Below are 17736 nucleotides of genomic sequence, written 5' to 3'. Positions count from 1 at the left end.
AAGTAATTTGATTTCAACTCAAAATTAATAGTTTCATTAGGAGTCCGTTTGTACATTAAACATGGTTAAAAAAATCTTACAGTAACTTAGCTTTGATCCACTTGGGATTAATAAGATTACCTCTTAATAATATGTGGTGCTTTGAGAAGGCATCTCCCCCTTCTTTAGCTTCACCAACGTAACGCTCCGCTCTTGGGGGCTAAAGCAAAAGTAGCATTAAGCTTTGTGTCTCACTGAGTCTAAAAATGACAGTGTAAGGATAGAGTCAAGCTGGGATGAGCTGCTCTAGCAACAGCATCCGTTGGTAATTGTACTCCAGCGAGAACCGCTTCTGCAGATGGATGGTGCCACACAGTAATTTGGCTTTGCCTCTGCCTGACCTCGGCCAGCACTGACACAGCCAGCTATCCCAGCTTCAGACCATTTCAAGAGTTCTTTCCAAGATCAAGAAAGGGAATTGGACTTTTATCTGAGTCCCACACTCTGCAAACCCACATACATTTGTTCATGGCAGTTTATCCTAGTCAGGGTAATTCTGAAATTCATTATGGGGAGAATAATGATAAAAGCTCTCTTTCTAATTTTCTGACTGTCACAAAGATAGTAAGCATCATTTATGAGCTAGCATCACACACGTTTACCTACCAGGAGTTCTGGATATAACTTGAAACAGTAGTTTAAGTCTGTTAATGCATATTACCATGTAAGGCAGTCAAGTGAGGGACTCCTTTTGTTCTGCTTTTACGTAACACTTAGTAAAATACATTCTTTTACCAGTCAACGGTCTCTGGGAGCTACAAGAACAGTGTATTACCAGTGATTCCATATGGGTTTTCCTATATTTTTTGTTAATCCTTGTAGAGTCTTGCATAAAATATGTATAAGTCTCAGAAATATTTTCTGGGAAATGTTAAATAATGTTGCTGATTATCGTATTGTAGTAATTCCTAAAAGCTGTAGGCAGGAACAGGAAGCTGAACAAAAAGAAAGCCTCTATCCAGTGGAGTTACACAAATATCATTGTGCCTCTGTGCAGTGCCGTTCAGCAGCAGCAGTCCGTAGGAAATCCACTTGCTAAAACCAGCCCATCTAATTCTGAAGCCTAGTATCATCAGAGCAACGGAAAGGCTAATCTCCATGGAAAATTATCCATTCAGGACTTACTACTGTGTTGTGTATTGAGCTCTGCTTTTGGAGAGAAACTTAACGGGGAGAAACATGTAGTACAAAAGAATCACAGTCCACATTAAAGCCACTTTTGTGTGTTAGATAGAGATTACTTCGCTCTTTAGAACATGGATCTTCACACCAAGAACAGCACAGTATACAACTCAGATGAATGAACCTCTCAGGAGCATGACATAGTATTGTGTTCAGCAATTTCAAATGTGTCTGTTCCCAGCACCTCTATGAAATCAGCTGTGCCCGTATAATATCCTTACTTCCCTTGTCTTGACGTATTCAGAATACTCACCTGCCTAGTATCTTGTCCTCTGATCTTTCAAGGTACCTTAGCAATTTGGCTTCTTGGTTCCTTCTGATACTCTGAATTCTCATTTAAAAATAATTAGGCATCTTTCAGTTACTATCTTCACTTCTCTGTTTTTCCGTTTTTCCTCTCTTCCTTTTGCGATATTCAACTTAAGCTCTCAAAATCCTCATCCTATGGTAGCCATTCTTGTAAGTCACTCTTTTACAAATAGCTATGGGTTCTTAGTAGGTAAATGTGACATTTTATGGATAAGTTACATTTTTGTCCCTTTATGGTTGGAGATAAGAAGCAGACAGGCCTAACTTTAGCAGGTGAAATAAAATCAACTATTTCCAGAGCTGTTCATAGCAAGATTTGTATTCGGTTGCTTTCCCTTTGTTCATGAGCAGCATTAAGGATGGATAGTGATTTTCCAGAAAGGGGTGAGGAGAACACTGTGTAATACAACTGCCATCTTCAGCTGACTTACATTTAATCCCTGCTGCTGTCTTTAGATTGTGTGGGGGATAACTATGGTGAAAGGAGAGAGAGGGAAGGAACTGTTTTTCTCTATGATTCTACCAAATGTGTTAAGCGTTTATTTTTGTGCTGGAAACAGTGTTGATAAAGCAGGGATGTTTTAGTTAGTGCTGAGCAGTGCTCGCACAGAGTCAAGGCCTTTCTGCTCCTCACCCCACCCCACCAGCGAGTAGGCTGGGGGTGCACAAGAAGTTGGGAGGGGACACAGCCGGGACAGCTGATCCCAGCTGGCCAAAGGGATATTCCATACCATACGATGTCATGCTCAGCATATAAACTAGGGAGAAAGCTGGCCAGGAGACAGCTGCTTGGTGACAGGCTGGGCATCGGTCGGAGGGTGGTGAGCAATTGTTTTCATTTGCATCACTTGTCTTTCTTGGGTTGTATTATTATTATTATTATTATTATTATTATTATTATTATTATTATTATTATTATTATTATTATTATTATTATTATTTAAACTGTTCTTATCTCAACCCATGAGCTTTCTCACTTTTACTCTTCCAATTCTCTCCCCCATCTCAACTGGAGGGTGGAGTGAGTGAGCACTGTGTGGTGCTTAGTTGCCGGCTGGGCTTAAACCACGACTGTCCTTTTTGGCACCCAACGTGGGGCAAAAAGGGTTTGAGATAATAACAGATTGAACAGAGCATATAACACATATGTGTTAAACATTATTGCCATTTTGGATTAAAGCAAGAAATTTGAACAGAGGAGTTTTCACCTGGTCATCCTCTGCATCGGTGCACCCAGTCAGCCTGAGTTGTAGAGTGTTAGGTGCAGACCCTGCTGGTGTGGATATTTCTGTTCCTGGGGGTATTTCAGCCCCTAACTCAGCCTAAGCAATGGGTCTAGCATGCCGTGGCACTAGGAAGCCCTGAAGCCATAGAACTGAAAGCTTAGCAAAGGCTGTAGAAAGGGGAGCCTTCAAGCATGATGAGAAAAGGGAGGGAGAGGGGCAAACTTTGACACTCTGATGTCAGGCTTCTTTAGATACCTGTGATTATGTTGGCCGCCATCTCCTAACAAAGCATCCTGATTGTGGAAAGAATAAATTCAGCCTGAATACTGGGATTGGATATCACAAATGTGGTCTAACTCTGTGTGAACAACACAAACTGGTTCTTGAAGGCAAATCAGCAACAGGGTGAAACTTCCGAAAGAGAATAAGAGAAAATTTGATACTGCAATTATTGCAGTGAAAGTCATTTTAAGTGCTGGAACAAATGCAGCTCTATTGATACGCTGCCCAGTTCAAGACTTGCACTGGCAGTCATTCACGAGACATTCTCAGGAAACCTTCAAAACATTTGTGGCTAGAGCATATCTTCCTCAAAAAGTTGTGTAGTTGTTCTGTGAAATGTGTGCAGACAATTATAAGCCCTCAAAAATATGTCACACCCTTCATGATGCTATCAGCACTGTCAGGAGAGCAACAGTTCATTAGAATATTTGTCTATCAGCTTTTGGTTGTACTTTGGTGGCCCGCTGCCATCATCCATCTTTGAGCGAGTGCCATTCTTAGTGATGAATGTTCCTAATAATCTCAGTCAGCTCCAGGATGGACTACTATAACTCTTTATTTGAGCTGTTATTAGGAAGTTGAAAGAAAATAGCAACTTATGGACAAAGCGTTGGCTTATCTGGGAGCTTAGTGAGCCTCAGGAGGGCATATTAAGCTGGTTCTCCTTCCTCCTCTTCCTTTCTTCCCTCTTTCTATTGCACTGGGAATCTGAATGGGCTCAAAATATCAAAGGCTATATTTGCAGGATCTGTTACCATCATTTATCCAGCTCAATAGGAACTGAATAGAGTCCAAAGAGAAATGCATAATGATTATAGGTGACCTATTCTTCGCATAGGTTCTAGAGCTATCATTCTCAAGCTAAAGACACAGCGCCGAGCAGGGTTGTGAACCCGAGAGAGAAGTAGTAGACAGGGTTGTGCATTTGGAAAGAGATCACAGTTTGAGAAGTACTGCTTCATTGCAGAGTAATCCTAAAATTGTTATTTCAGGCCCCATGCTCCTTTGTTCCTCATCGTATTTCCCAGAGAATCTGGAGGGAGAAGACCAGAGAAATCCAGGCTGCTCTATGAACAGAGGCATCCTACAGATTTGCCTTCCTCTCCACTGCTAAAATCCCCTTCGAGCTATCCGTTTTAGTACGACCAGCTCATACACAGGTTTTTCACCTCTTCCAGTGTCTCCAAGCCTACTTGAAGTAGCCAGCTACCCTTCCATTTCTCCAACTTCATCCTCTAAACAAGAGACAACATACTGTGTATCTTGCGTAGAGCCGCGTACTTGCTGATTGGCAATCCAGCAATTCAATTAGGGGACGAGCTCTCCTAGCTTTCTCTGTAATGAGGTCATTTAAAAGTGCCCTGTCTTCTGCACGACAACTGATTTAAAAAAGGCACTTGGGATAATTTAGTATCTTTGAGACTTCTGAAGAATTTGCTTCAAATTGGCCGTCGGGTTCAAAAGTTATGAAGGAGAATTGACAGATACGTAGATGGAAAGTATAATTGCGTGGCTACTGTTTTGTTAAGAAAGGGGCCCAGAAATAATAAGCGTGTTTCCTTGCTGCAGTTCATTATTAAACCGGGACCAAGATGGAGCAGGGTTTATCCTTCTGAGTAGTTCTCATTGGTTTTTCATTTTATGGATGTATAGCATCCATCTTGATACTAAAATGACAGGGACTTTTAAAATGCTGATAATTAAACTAGATATTTGAGACAGGAAATATTCCTAGGTAGGTTTATAGTAAGCATAGAGGCACTCTCCAGTCATAATCCCAAACTAGAAGGTTGCTGTATTTATGCTGCTAATAGAGGCTAACTGTAATAAAAATAACCAAAGGTAAGCCACTGGCTGTTAATGGGTCAATAGGAATTACCTGTCTTATCATCAGATACTTAATTTGAATTCCACTGGCCAAGTTTACTATGACCTATTTTATTGAGTCAGCATGCAACAGAGAAGACACATTGCACTCCCGTTCCCTTCACTTGCATCCCCAGCACAAGATTCTCATTTTGGCTGGCGCTCCAGCACGCTTATTTCATGAAACTCTGTCATTTGAGCCTGAGCTTTCTGATCAGTCAGCCGGGAGTAAAACCGATGCTGAGAATCTATTGTAAAGGGCAAAGAAATCTATGCGGGCCTCACCTCTACAACTCAGTACATCTTGCCTGAAGCTTTGCACATAGCAGGGTGCCTCGCAATGATGAAAGGACCACCAATGTAAAAATAGTTTCTTCCTAACCAAGTGCCATGTTACGTTTTGTGAGTGAGCTCACCTACACAAGCCCAAGTAGATGCTGAGTCTTTCACGAGATGTTCTCCAATTATTAGTTCTGCTGTGGAGCAGATGTTAATATCTTTAAATTGGATGCAAATTTACTTCTAGTATTTACATAATGTTACTCAAAACCATTAGCAACCTTGTTACCTCATGCAGTAGTGTACTATACCAGAAATACTTACTGTTTGCTACAGTCTTCTTTATTGTGCAAAATGTGCCTTAAAGTGGAAGAATAAACTGATTTTAAGCATGAAGTATCTCTGGAATATGTAAATATAGCATACATAGGGAAAATTTTCTCTGTGGCAGTTTTTGCAGGTAATTCTGAGAGACTTCATAACTCAACGTTTACACAACGTACTTGTAGCTTCCTGAATATTTAGACATCTAACTTAAACTATGTATATTTAGACATTTCCGGTCCCTTACTGCAACCTGGCACTTTGGTCAGATACCTGACCTGTGAATTCATATCCTCTTCCTGCAATATCTCATTATTTAAAGGCTACTGTTCAACATAAAGAGCCCCATTAGTGTGTGAGAATATAGCTAAACGCTACTTTGATAGCAGCTTCCAAACATAAAGGAAAACATTCATTTTTCAAACATCTGCCAGAAACTTCAAGTCTTTAAAAGACGTGTGGATGAGGCGCTTTGAGACGTGGTTTAGTGGTGGACTTAGCAGGGTTAGGTTTACAGTTGGACTTGATGATCTTAACGGTCTTTTCCAACCTAAATGATTCTGTCATTCTGTCAAGTAGGATTTAGCAGCAAAAAAAGGTGCTGCCAGTTGTCGTCTTGGTTTCTCCCTGTGCATTGGTGAAAGCACATCAGAAGTGCTTCTGGGCCAATCCTACAGAAAGGAAAACACTTTAAGATTCAAGGCATTGATGTGAATTGGAAGCTTTGTATGCTATTTTATTTGTTCCTCTCTGACTAAGACCCATTCTTTCATTTCCTTCCCTCCGGATCTGTTCCTAACGCAGTGGTAGAAGTAGAAAGCAGAAAACATCGGTGAGATGGTTCTGATGCTGTGAGAAGAGTTAGGCTCACCTGCCTTTTAATAACATTCGCTGTGACTTTTGCATGGAGTATGTGAAAAAAGGGGGTTTATTTCTGCTTCCAAGACCCTCCAGAATAATGCTTGTGAAGCCCCCCTGCCTGGCATTGTGAGAGAAGCTATCCGTGAAGTCAACAGCGCTCGACTCTCCTTTTGCCTCTCTTCCGCCCCTTTCTGCTCTCTTTTGCTCTCTTGAGTATCATTATCGATACTTTCCAGATACCGTTTGCAGTGTTGGGCTACAGGCAAGATACACTGCTTGAATTACCTCGAAATAATATTAGAAAACAAATCTTAGTCATTGACAAAAAACATTGGCTGAGAAGACTGCACGCAATTACTGCAAGTAATTTTTCGTTTAGGCATTTGAAGGGGGAAATGAAGTAAAAGGAAGACATAAGAGCACACTTTTCATTCAAAATGCTCTGATCTACTGGAAGAAAAACTATTCAAATCAGTGAGAAATGCAGGCCTTTGCCACATGAAGTGCAAGTTCAGGTAAATGTCGGGTACAAATAAAAGAAATTTCTAATTCTAAAAAGGCTGCCTCATGCGTTGTTGGGAGTGCAGATGACCAATGATGAACTCCTCTCCTCCTCCTCTTCCAAGGGTGTCAAGTTCAATGACACCTTAGGACACCTGTTACTTAAATGCATCTGCATATCTCAAAGATATTTGAGGACAGCTCTAACAAGCACGCTTGACATTTTGAAAAGCTCTTATTCCCCGAAGGCATTTGAAAAACTGACATCTTTTGTTCCAAAGGGATGTTCTCCCTCCCTCCCCTTTTATTCTCCTCCTTCCTTTTCGCTTCCCTTTGCAATCACCTCAGGTTCAGCAAATGCCTGAAGAATGGCCTGGTGCCTGTCAGGTTCCCACATTAATTAGTACGGATTTTCTCTGAACTAGCTGTGGTAGATCATTCTGCCAGCTTCATGTCCGCAGTACGTGAAAATTGGCATAGGTGGACGTAGCACGCAGTATGTGAAATGCAGTTATTTACTCTCAGTCATCTCTTCTGATTACCTTCAGTTTTTCAAGTTCACAAAATATATTTGCCTCTTGCTGGGGATAATTTCGGCAGCCTTTATTTAATTATTCTAAAGGATTTCTCTCATCCTCTTGTAATGCTTGGAGTGTACTCAGGGCTTCAGATAGGTAGGAAATGGGGAAGCAGACTCTCTGCAAGCTCCAGAAATGTAGGCATTTCAAGGGATAAGAGACAACTTCCCTTGGCATGGAGGAAACAGGTCATGTTTTGGATTTGTTGTGTTGCTCCTCGTTCAACACGAGACGCACAGTGAGGCACGACGGGGCACAGCCTGGAGCACTGGCCAGGCACCCATGAACATGGCGTAAATGTAGCCCTAGGGATCCACCTTTGGTTTTCTCATCAGCAGCATCATTTTTATAAGCAGTAATGAAAATCCTCTGCCATCCCCTGCCAGACATTGCTGTGCTCCGCGGTGCCCAGTGGTTTGGCCCCCTTCGGAGGTTTTTTTTGCTCAAAGTCAGCTTCTGCTGATGCTGCTGTAACATGAGTTGATTCCAACTTGGTTAAATTCAACGTCATGGCATGGTATTTGAATATTTATCAAGCTGTGGAGAGTTAATGCAGTATGGCATTAATTAGCTTTTCTGCCTGTCTCGTTCTTTTTTTAGATGTCATTCTTAGTTTAATAAATTAGTTTCTGGAAATGAAGTAGAATGGATTCCAGGGTCCACGGATGGTTTGCTCCCCACTGCAGCCAAAAGGAACATAGTATTAAAGCACAGGGTGTCAGCTATGAAGCAACACTGAAGAACATGGCAGCTTTTTTTCCCCCCCACATCCGGGAAATTCCCAAGAAAGTACCTGTTAGCAAATCGACACGCTTTCCGCACAGCTTTAATGATTGTACTAATGGCTCTACAGACTCCTAATCAAACTGCACAGAGCTAGCTTTCCTCATTCTTCGTAGGCAACTCATATTTATTTTAAATCTCGCCACAGCTTCATTAGCTCAGCTTTCAGCAGTGGTTTCTGTTTGCAAGTGGTTTTCTCCATGAGTTGTTTAAGACCCCCAGCTACATTCTGCTGTTGTGCTACTGGGGGGGGTCTCAGCCTGGTATGAGGAACAGCGTTTTACGCCAGCTACATTTCTGGCCTGTAAACTTCAAAACATCTAGTCATAAAAATATCATTTCATTTCTTCGTATGTCTATGCCCAGCAATACCTCCTGAGGATCGGTGCACGGCCAATACTGGAAGAGGAGATTGATAGTAAGCATTAATTTTCTGAAATACTGTCACATTTTCTTCACAATTCAACCGGGGTGCTGGGATCACTCAAGGCAGCGCAGAAAACAAACGCTTCCTTTGGGTTTTGACTCACGAGGTATTGCTGTTCTCAGGCAGATGTTCTAAAAATGTTCTAAAAACTGTCTGGAGACATCTCCGCTTATTTTATTTTTGTTATCCCCAGGAAGCGGAACCTCTCTACGCCCAGATCAACAGACCTAAGAAATAGCATTGTTACAGGCTTGTGGTGCTCCAAGACTCAAGCGAAACCCAACAACCTGGCAGGCCTTTGGCTTTTATGCTTTTTTCCGATTGATTTTGTCTCACAAGGAGAGATGATCGCCCTCCTGGACTGGCTCTGCGAGTGTTCCTGACTTTTTTTTTTTTTGGCAACCAACGGCAGATTCCTATGGCAGCACAAAATAAAAACTCTCCCTGCTTATCATACCACGAGGCCAGCCCCATCCCCCAAGTCATGGGTATCCAGACTAGGAAATTTGTTATCTTCTGTATGCCACATATAAATAATGAGCATCTGAAATTTATTGAGTATTAGACATTCTTCTTCTTTTGAGCAAAAAGCAGAGTCTGTATGTAGCAGTGGCATTATCATTCAACAGCCTTTTGGGCACAAGTTGGCACTTTTTATGTCATGGTGACATGTTTTTCATCATCATTTACATGAGGCTGATCCTGACTTTTTTTTTGTCATCCCCCCCCCCGCCCCGTGTAGACATATTTAAACAACAACAAAAAAATACTGGCAGTGTCATTTTTTTTGTATTTCTTATTATGTAGTTTTGTATGAGTGACAGCTCCAACAGCAAAACGCCTCCTGCAGAAATGATTCCTAACTTGAAACCACAGAATAAAACTCGGTTGTTTATCCATCCTGACTGAAAACGTTGCCAAATGGACCTTTAAGTTCTAGCGCATCATGAGGAAGAAATGCTGCTTTTCTGTTTGAATACTCATGTTGTGGGTAGAGAAAGGACATCGAGTCCCACTGAGGAAAGATGAAAGAGTCAGTATTTCCTAGGAAACTCTAAACAAAGTGCAGAAAAGGAATATTTTTATTTCTTCAGTATCTTGCTGCTGTAATGCTATGCAGACAAGTGTTTTCTTCTCTGTGTGCCATTTTTGATGAAAAAAAAAATTCATTTGCCAAATAATACTGGTATGATTCTGGTTTAGGAATTTGGATGAAGCGGACTTTACAAATGGGACAAGGATGGCATGGATTTTGGAATAACAAACTGATTCTGTGATCAAATCGTTCATCTTTATCACTTTTTGTACATCAGAAAAATCAAATGGGATTTTTATTTTATAACTTGAAAAAAATCTTACTGTTAAACTCTTTAAATGTTTAAGGGGAAATGGCTTTAAGGAGTTCGAATGAAAATTGCCAGTTTTTTTGTAAATATAAATGTTATGAAATTTCTTTTACTAATGCCATTACACAGTAGAGAAGGTAGCAAGTTGCAGTGCTTGGGAGGTGTGGCAAACCCGATTTGCGGTTCTCACATCACATACGTTTTTTCACGTGCTTATGATAATGGGCTGAAGCTCAAGAGCATTTGCCAAAAGCAGTCAGCTTGTCAGCGACTGGTGAAATTAATGGGAACACATGATTTTATGATCTAGTTTTCACACGGACATACTCCACTTACAAGAAATCACATTTCATTGACATTCCTTTGCGATTCCAGAACCTCTGCATAGAAGTCATCAAACTGTTTACACACAGAACAAAAGAATTTAAAACTTCCTTTTTTTACATTTATGAAGCAAAAGTGCGGTGTTTGGGTTCATATGTTTAGCACATGATTTTCATAAAAGAATCTATATATTTTTGCCCTACAGAGAATTGTTATACAGGTCAAATGTGTTTTCCTGATGTTCCTATGCAGTTACAGTATATTGAATTTAGTGGTTTAACACTAAAAAAAAAGATGAAAAAAGAAAAAAAAAAAGAAAAAATAGAAAAAGGAAAAAAGGTTAAAGAAATCAAATGATTAATCAGTTTTTAGGGTTATTGTGCAGATTTTGTTTTTAAATTGACACATTAGGATTTACATTTTTGTCATGATTAAAATAGGCCTGGAGTTACAAATACTTTACTTTCTTTCATCTCTCTTATAAGCTAAAAATGGTTTAGAGGACAGAATAACTGGGGTGGCGATTGTTGATATGTACAACCAAATCTCACAACATGATTCCAGTCTTTTATTTTGAATTAGAGAAATTAGAGAAATGTGCGTTACAGAATGTATGTGAATGAAAAATTAGCTGTGAATAGACCTAATGAACCTGCAGAGAAGAGAATTTTTATCCCCATGCGCGGTCATTTGATGCTTATTCCTTAGCCATGTGCAAACAGCTTTGTAGCGAGTCTTATTTTCCCGTCAGAAGAAAGATCAAGTTTTCTAACCGGAGAAGGTGAATTAAAACTTGGTGGATTGAGTGTTTCAGGATTAAAAGCAGAGGTAAAAGCATTTCTGAAGGACATTTCTTTAAGAATATTTTCCGAAGTTGCACAGTGGTGTTAATTTCTTCCTCAGTGGCTCTTTTGGGTTTTGTCCTACATACGGAACCACGAAGACAATTTTGGTTCGTCATAGACATTTGAGGTTTAGTATCGTCAGTGCATTTCCAGTTATGGGGTAAAACGTTGAAAGAAAACGAAGAGATTTATGTCTCGGAGGATCCATTGACATCATATTTGTAGGAAGCAGATCGTTCACGAATAGGTGCCGAGGGAATGAGGCTGGGATTTTAGTGTCTTATGAGAGACAGCTGGACCATCACTGTGGACCTTTGTCTTACCTTTACCAATGCTCATAAATAAAAACAAATTCTGAATTGTCTTGTCATACGATTAGATCGTCCTTGTCATGGTTGAGATGCTGAGTTGAGAGGACTGGAAGGCTTCTGCACTGTACCAGTATTGTAGATAACTAAAATACCCAGCTTGTGCAATTGTTTAATCCCTCATCCTTCAATAGCACTAAATTCGTCACTTTAAATTTAAAAACCAGGGAATCCCACCAACCATCCTGTTATCATCCCCCGTAGGTTCTTGATCTTTACCTGTCATGAAAAGATATTTTGATAGATCGTAGTCATCCACGTGTCTGATGAAACCTTTCATCTAATAACGTACTGGGCACCTTCTTTGCAAAAATGTTTACTCCGTGGTTTTCATTCATTTTTATTTCTGCATTCTGACACATATTTTTTTAATAAAGATGAGAAAGATAAAATGACTGTTGCAGTACATTTCTAAACCTACTTTAACTTTACCTCAGATAATGACCATTTGTTAACATATACGGACACATTATTTTTAACTTTATGTATAATGCATTCAGCAACAACAAAAAAACCCAACAAATTTTTAGAAAATTTCCATTAATTTCTGTAACACACCATGTAATACTGTTATGAATAAAAACATTAAAAAAAGGCGTCATTTCAGTAAGTTTGTTTCATAGCTTTTGCTCTTCTGTGATAATTCTGCCATTCTTGCAGTGCAATGGAGGGGTCTGTCATGACAAATATTTTTGACAGTGGAAATATCTGGGAAAGGAGGAAAAAAAGTGCCTTGATTTGGGGAATAACTAATCTTAAACACTCACAGTGTTCCTTATCTTGCAAATACTTAACTCGCTGCGTTTAATTGCTGCCTCCCCATTTTTGGCCTCTTTTCGGGTGTTTTAGGATGAGCATCTCAAACCAGTAGGTATTTTAGTCACCTCCTGTAAAATCTCACATTCCTGGGAGAGACCACGCTGTGCAATGCTGCCAAAGCTGGATTACCTTTGTGGCATGAGACGCTGTAATTAATTTTGCTTACGTTTTCCTCTTCAAGTGAGACTTAACTGAATAATGTGCTTTTAAACATGACAATTTTGAAAGTAAAAAAGCTCAAAAACTTTCCAGTAATATGCACAGAATTGAGAGCAAAGCCTTGATCCACTAAAACATATTAATGACACCACCTTCGATTTCAGTGGGACCTTTCTACTGGTTGGGGCAATGCGTAGGGTAGGCTGCAGTGTTTCACTGGTGTGAAACTCTTGATGCCACGTGCAAAATAACGTCGTTTGATATTCAGAGATACCAGGTACTGGATCTCTCAGTCAAGATAAGAAACAGTGCCATTCTTTGCCAAGCGAGCAATGCAAATATGCAAGATACCACATTGAAATTTAAGTGTAAGAAGGACGGGTCTTATCTACAGGAAGAGAGAGGTGTGGATGGGTGCACATATATTTTATTGTATTTCTTCTTCTCGCTGTCCCATCCCTTTCTTGTCCACCAGAAATGTCCAGTAGGTCATGCTGAAACATTCATTGCCTTTGTCAACAAACACTTTTTAAATACTTGGATCCCACCTAAGATTAAAGGTCATTCTGTTCTGATGAAAACATCCTAGCGTTAACGTCATTTTGACTTTGTATGTAGCTAACTGTATTCACATGTCCTTGGAAGGAGGAGCATCATCTGTTTTGTGTTCAATGAGCTACAAAATGTCAACTTAAATAAGACACAGCTAAGCATGGTTTTAAACTAAAATGCATTTTTACAATGTAGGCCAAATCTAGTCTTGTTGATATTCATCTGGTACCCCCACAGTGAAGTTGGTTTATATTGAAAAATCAGAAAAATTGGCTCGTGTTGCACAGTTGCTATGCAGACTGAGTTTAAAAATTCAGAATGAGCAGATTGGAGATCTAGTCCAGTGATGGTGAGGAATCTCAAAGTAGGAAGGACCTGCCTGTGTGTTGGCATTGTTCAGAAGGGGAAAAAAATCTGATTCTTACTGTGCTGTGCAATGTACTATATTACATTAATATTGCTGTAACCTAAGTGCAGGAGGAGTCTGTAGATTATCTAGCTCAAATGTGACTAGTTCAAGAACTGGTCCTGATTTAACTAATGCTAATTAAGACCATGATCTGCAGTAATGAAAATTTATTTAGCAAACGGTTTGCAGAATCAACCTGCAGTTTTACAGAAGTGAGGACTCTGACAGATTTCTCTTTTCCATGTCAGTGACTTCTGGGAAAGCAATTGATTGTGTAGACTGGGAATCTGCAATTTTAACTCGCTTATGTTGGATTAAAGGCAATGTTTTACGTGCTTTAATCACTACACAGTGACAGTTGCTGCAACAGAAAAGCTAACCTCTTTCTTCCTTTTTCTAGGTTGTGATATGTTTCCATGCACCGTTTCCTTTCTTTCTTTTCTTTCTAAACAACTCATGTCCTGTCAGGTTCATATTTATTAGTTTTCTGGCAAATACTGTTCTCAATCAGAAGAATATAATTTCAAAGAAATGAAAGGGAAAATTTCGGCAAATCTTTTGGCAATTTTCAAGAGAGGTTGGAGTCCATTGTCTACAATTGTCTCCCTAAGCCAACTTAAGCACACAGTGGTGAATGAAGGAAGGGAAAGTCTGTATGGCGACCAGAAAATGCGGGCAAATGTGTGAGTCACCTACACATCTGCTCGTGGCTTCTGGTTCTGCTCCTGTATGTGGAGTCGGTGGGACTCGCCCCCTGTTCCTGGCTGTCGTCTGATGTTACTACTGCAAAAGTCACAATTTGTAAGAGTACTTCTGTCAACTCTGCTGTGATGAGGTCTTCCACAAGTTGGTCTTCTCATACCGATTTACTTTTTAGGATCAGCCCCATTAAAAGCCTTTTTTTTTTTTTTTTTTGATACCTAAGGTAAAGCAGAGAGCTGGCATGGGGAAGGAAAAAGGGTATTTTTTTCTTGCTTTACTTGCTGTCTGAAAGTGTGGGGAAACTAAATTATACATTTCAGCATGACAGTGAGGAATATGGGGAGATATCCTGATACGATTTCCTGATTACCTGTAACATTGCCTGTCTCTTTCTAAAATTATCCTACTGGAGGCAGGAAATATCAGGCCTATTAGTGAAACGACTCTCCGGCTATTAGTTTTTAGAGCTTTAAATAGTCTTATCTCAATGGATGTGTTTGCCCTGTGGCTCATCTGTCACCCCTAAAATGTTTTATCAGCACCTGAAAAATCTCAATAAGAAGAATAGCCTCAAATGTTGCCCATTCAAGGGGCTTTCAGATACAGAATGTATTTTTTAAAAAAAGGTTTTTTAAGATCAGATATTATTTGCTGGCTTTTCAACCCCATTTCATAGCTCCTGCAGCACCACTTCTATAAATACTCCTCACCAGCAAAGAACGGAAATCACAATAGATTAAAAGAAAACCAGGTTAACGGGCAGCAAATCAATGTCCGTTCAGGCTCGGACATTTGTGAAAATAAAGGATTATGAAGAATTATTGCCAGGTACTAGCTGCGTGAAGACCTTTTGTGGCATCTTTGTCTTCTTCAACAGATAGTTATTAGAGGTCTAAGAAAAGCTCTCAGTGTCAGAAGCCAGTTGTATTAGAAATAAGCAGAAGTTACAATGCTGTAAGATGTTGCGGTTTTTGTCAGTTTTGTACTATTTAACATTCAGATTATGAGCGTCTTGTTTTTTCTTTAAAAAATGCTGTTTCTAGTTTGAAAGTGAGTTTGTGTGTGTGTTATCTTGAGGTCTAACGGAGAGGAGATGGAGCCAAGGGATGGGGCATGGTGGGTTTTTCTTTCTTTGTCTACTCATTACTGCAGCCCCTGTCTTAGCACCTTCATAGGGCCTTAGAATCAGAGCTTTCAGAGTAGGTGAACCTGTGCCCAGTTTGGACGGGGTCACTGTAAGGCATTGTTTTTAGCGAATCAAAAGCCAGAAAAGGAGAATTAAGCTCAACAAGGTGAGGTTTTTTATGTCCAGGGCCTTTCAGAGACCAACCTCACCACCAGAAAATAACTGTATTAGTAACAAAAATGGTGATGCCACAGAGTCAGTTGTAGTAAACATCTGAAAACATTCCTTAGGGTTTCCTGCTTGTAGATTTTACCATATATTTGCCACCTTACGTTCTTCACCATTAAAATCGGTGGGCGAGCCTCCTCCTTCTTACCTTTGAATGAGCCAGTTGTGTTCTTCTGCAGAAGGAAATGCGTTATGAGTTGTGCAGCAGGGATTGAAAAGATTGTCTCAGAGAAGAACAAAAAGAAACCTCTTGAAAAGTGCACTAACAATACCATAAGCAGCTGCTTGCTGGCTCCAATCTAACCTTTCCCAGGGAGGGCCTTTCATCTCTGATGCGTTTCGCAGTTTTTCTTTGGACAGGAAACTGCCATTTAAAAGAAATCATCTTTGGTGAAACTGTACAGGTTTTATTTACAGGGAGCAAGGGGTCACAAACTTACATTGGTGTTACGAACTCTGCAAAGGATGTGTTGCACTTGAAAACTCGGTGTTCCTGGTGGACACTTAGCGAGGCTTCATTTTCAGGTGTGATGAAACCCACGGTCGGTGACTTAAAGTGTTGTTACCGCTAAGTGCTTTGGGACTTAAAAACGGTTCAGCAGACAGCCACAGCTATTACAGTCGGCGACAAAGAAGGATCAAGACTGGGGAAAGCGGACACAGGCGGCATTGCAAGGCAACATTCCCGCTGATCCATGGACCCACTAAGCCCCAAACTGCAAGGAAGTGGAAAATGAGTGGTGATTGTTGTGAATTTTATGTGTTAGACCTACCTCTAATTAAACCAGATTATAAATTATGTGGGAAACCTGATTTTGCTTTTCAATTCTCTCTGAAAAGTATAACGTCTAGGAAATTCTGTCTCTTGGGTCCCTGCTACTGTTTTAAGCTAACTTCTTTCTGCTTATTCAGGAGGAAGCATGGTCACCACCAAGATGTGCATGGTGGGAGGCAGCAAAACAGGAGCAAGTTGCTTTGAGATCTTGACACGCTGGGATCACTGTCATGGTTTGCAGTTAAATCTAGAGGGTGCTCTGTGCATATAATCTTAGCTTCTCGCTTGCTGCTATTGAAATATTGGCTGTGTACTGCATCTCCCAGCCAGCAAAGGTCCCGTGCATGGAGAGGTCTTTCCTGTAAGTGTTTTTTTTTTGTCATGCACAAATGATTAACAGCTAAATCAATTGTGTCAAAGGTTGAGCAAGCTGTATCACATAGGCACATCTTGGGTTTAGTCTAGGGCAAAGTCATTTGAAACAAAAAAATAGAGCGAAAAAGGCAAACAAAAAGCTTTGCACAGCCTAAGTCACCTTTCCTAACAGTTTGTCCTCCATGTCTAGAGGTGAAAGGGCAGTTAATCACTGACTGTCTGTTCAGTAACATTGGGTTAAAAAACTGGCTGCCTGAAACACAATCTTTTTATTCGGAGCAGATTCCTACAAAGAATCAGTTGGTGTGCTGCTCTGCGTTAAATTGTTATCATCAAGCTGCCAAACAAGAAAGATGCAGCAGCCAGTAGCTTATTTTGCAGAGACATGGCTCCGCAGTCCGAATAATGTCATCTGTAAGGTAACTGTGACACGTTAAGTGGTATAGCACTTGGCCAGGTAATGACGCTGAGGTTGTTAGGTTTGTTTTGTGTTAGTGACTATGATTAATTTTATATATAGCATCCATTATTCCCATAATGAGCAAATTAAAATGTATTTATTCTTTGTATCACTCAGATTTAGCCCAGGGTGAGAAGCCATGCTGTTAAAAGTCCTAGTTGCACACAGTGCAACTGTTCAAAGAACCTCTGCTTGTCCAGCAAGAGGAAGGGTGGAAAAACACAATGATATTCATCATTTTGTACAGGGAAACACAGGTTCAGAGACCTTTTCTCCCTCTAAGATGATCCTTGTAGGTTAAGGCTAATTAGCAAAACGAAGGGAAAGACTGCCGTGTCTCGGGAATCAAAAAGAGCCATACCTGAAGTGAGAAGCAGCAGGATGTGTAGACTGCCTCAGCAGGCAACCGAAGAAAAATTCTGCAAGGTTTTGAAGATCCTGATCTGCCTTTGAAAGCCCAACTGAACTGGTGGGAATCAGCCCTTGGTAAGTTCTCTGCCTCTGTTAGCATCATTTAAGAGAGAGAATGACTCAACGTAGTAGCTAGAAAACACCAAGACGTTTAATTTGATACCCTGACAGGTCTTGCTT

At 40.3% G+C, this 17736-nt stretch overlaps 1 protein-coding gene across 1 annotated transcript in view; it reads left to right on the top strand.

Moving 5' to 3' along the window:
- Nucleotides 1–8895, top strand: part of DAB1 (DAB adaptor protein 1) — a 121133-nt gene extending 112238 nt beyond the window's left edge. The window contains exon 15 of the mRNA XM_059822182.1: nucleotides 8851–8895. Within this exon, the coding sequence (XP_059678165.1) occupies nucleotides 8851–8895 (45 nt within the window). The remainder of the gene's footprint in view (nucleotides 1–8850) is intronic.
- The last annotated feature ends 8841 nt before the right edge of the window (nucleotides 8896–17736 follow it).

The sequence above is a fragment of the Gavia stellata genome, chromosome 10 (genome assembly GCF_030936135.1).
Source record: "Gavia stellata isolate bGavSte3 chromosome 10, bGavSte3.hap2, whole genome shotgun sequence".
NCBI lineage: Eukaryota > Metazoa > Chordata > Aves > Gaviiformes > Gaviidae > Gavia > Gavia stellata.
The sequence above is the reverse complement of the archived record's forward strand: the minus strand, read 5'-3'. Positions and strand labels throughout refer to the sequence as shown.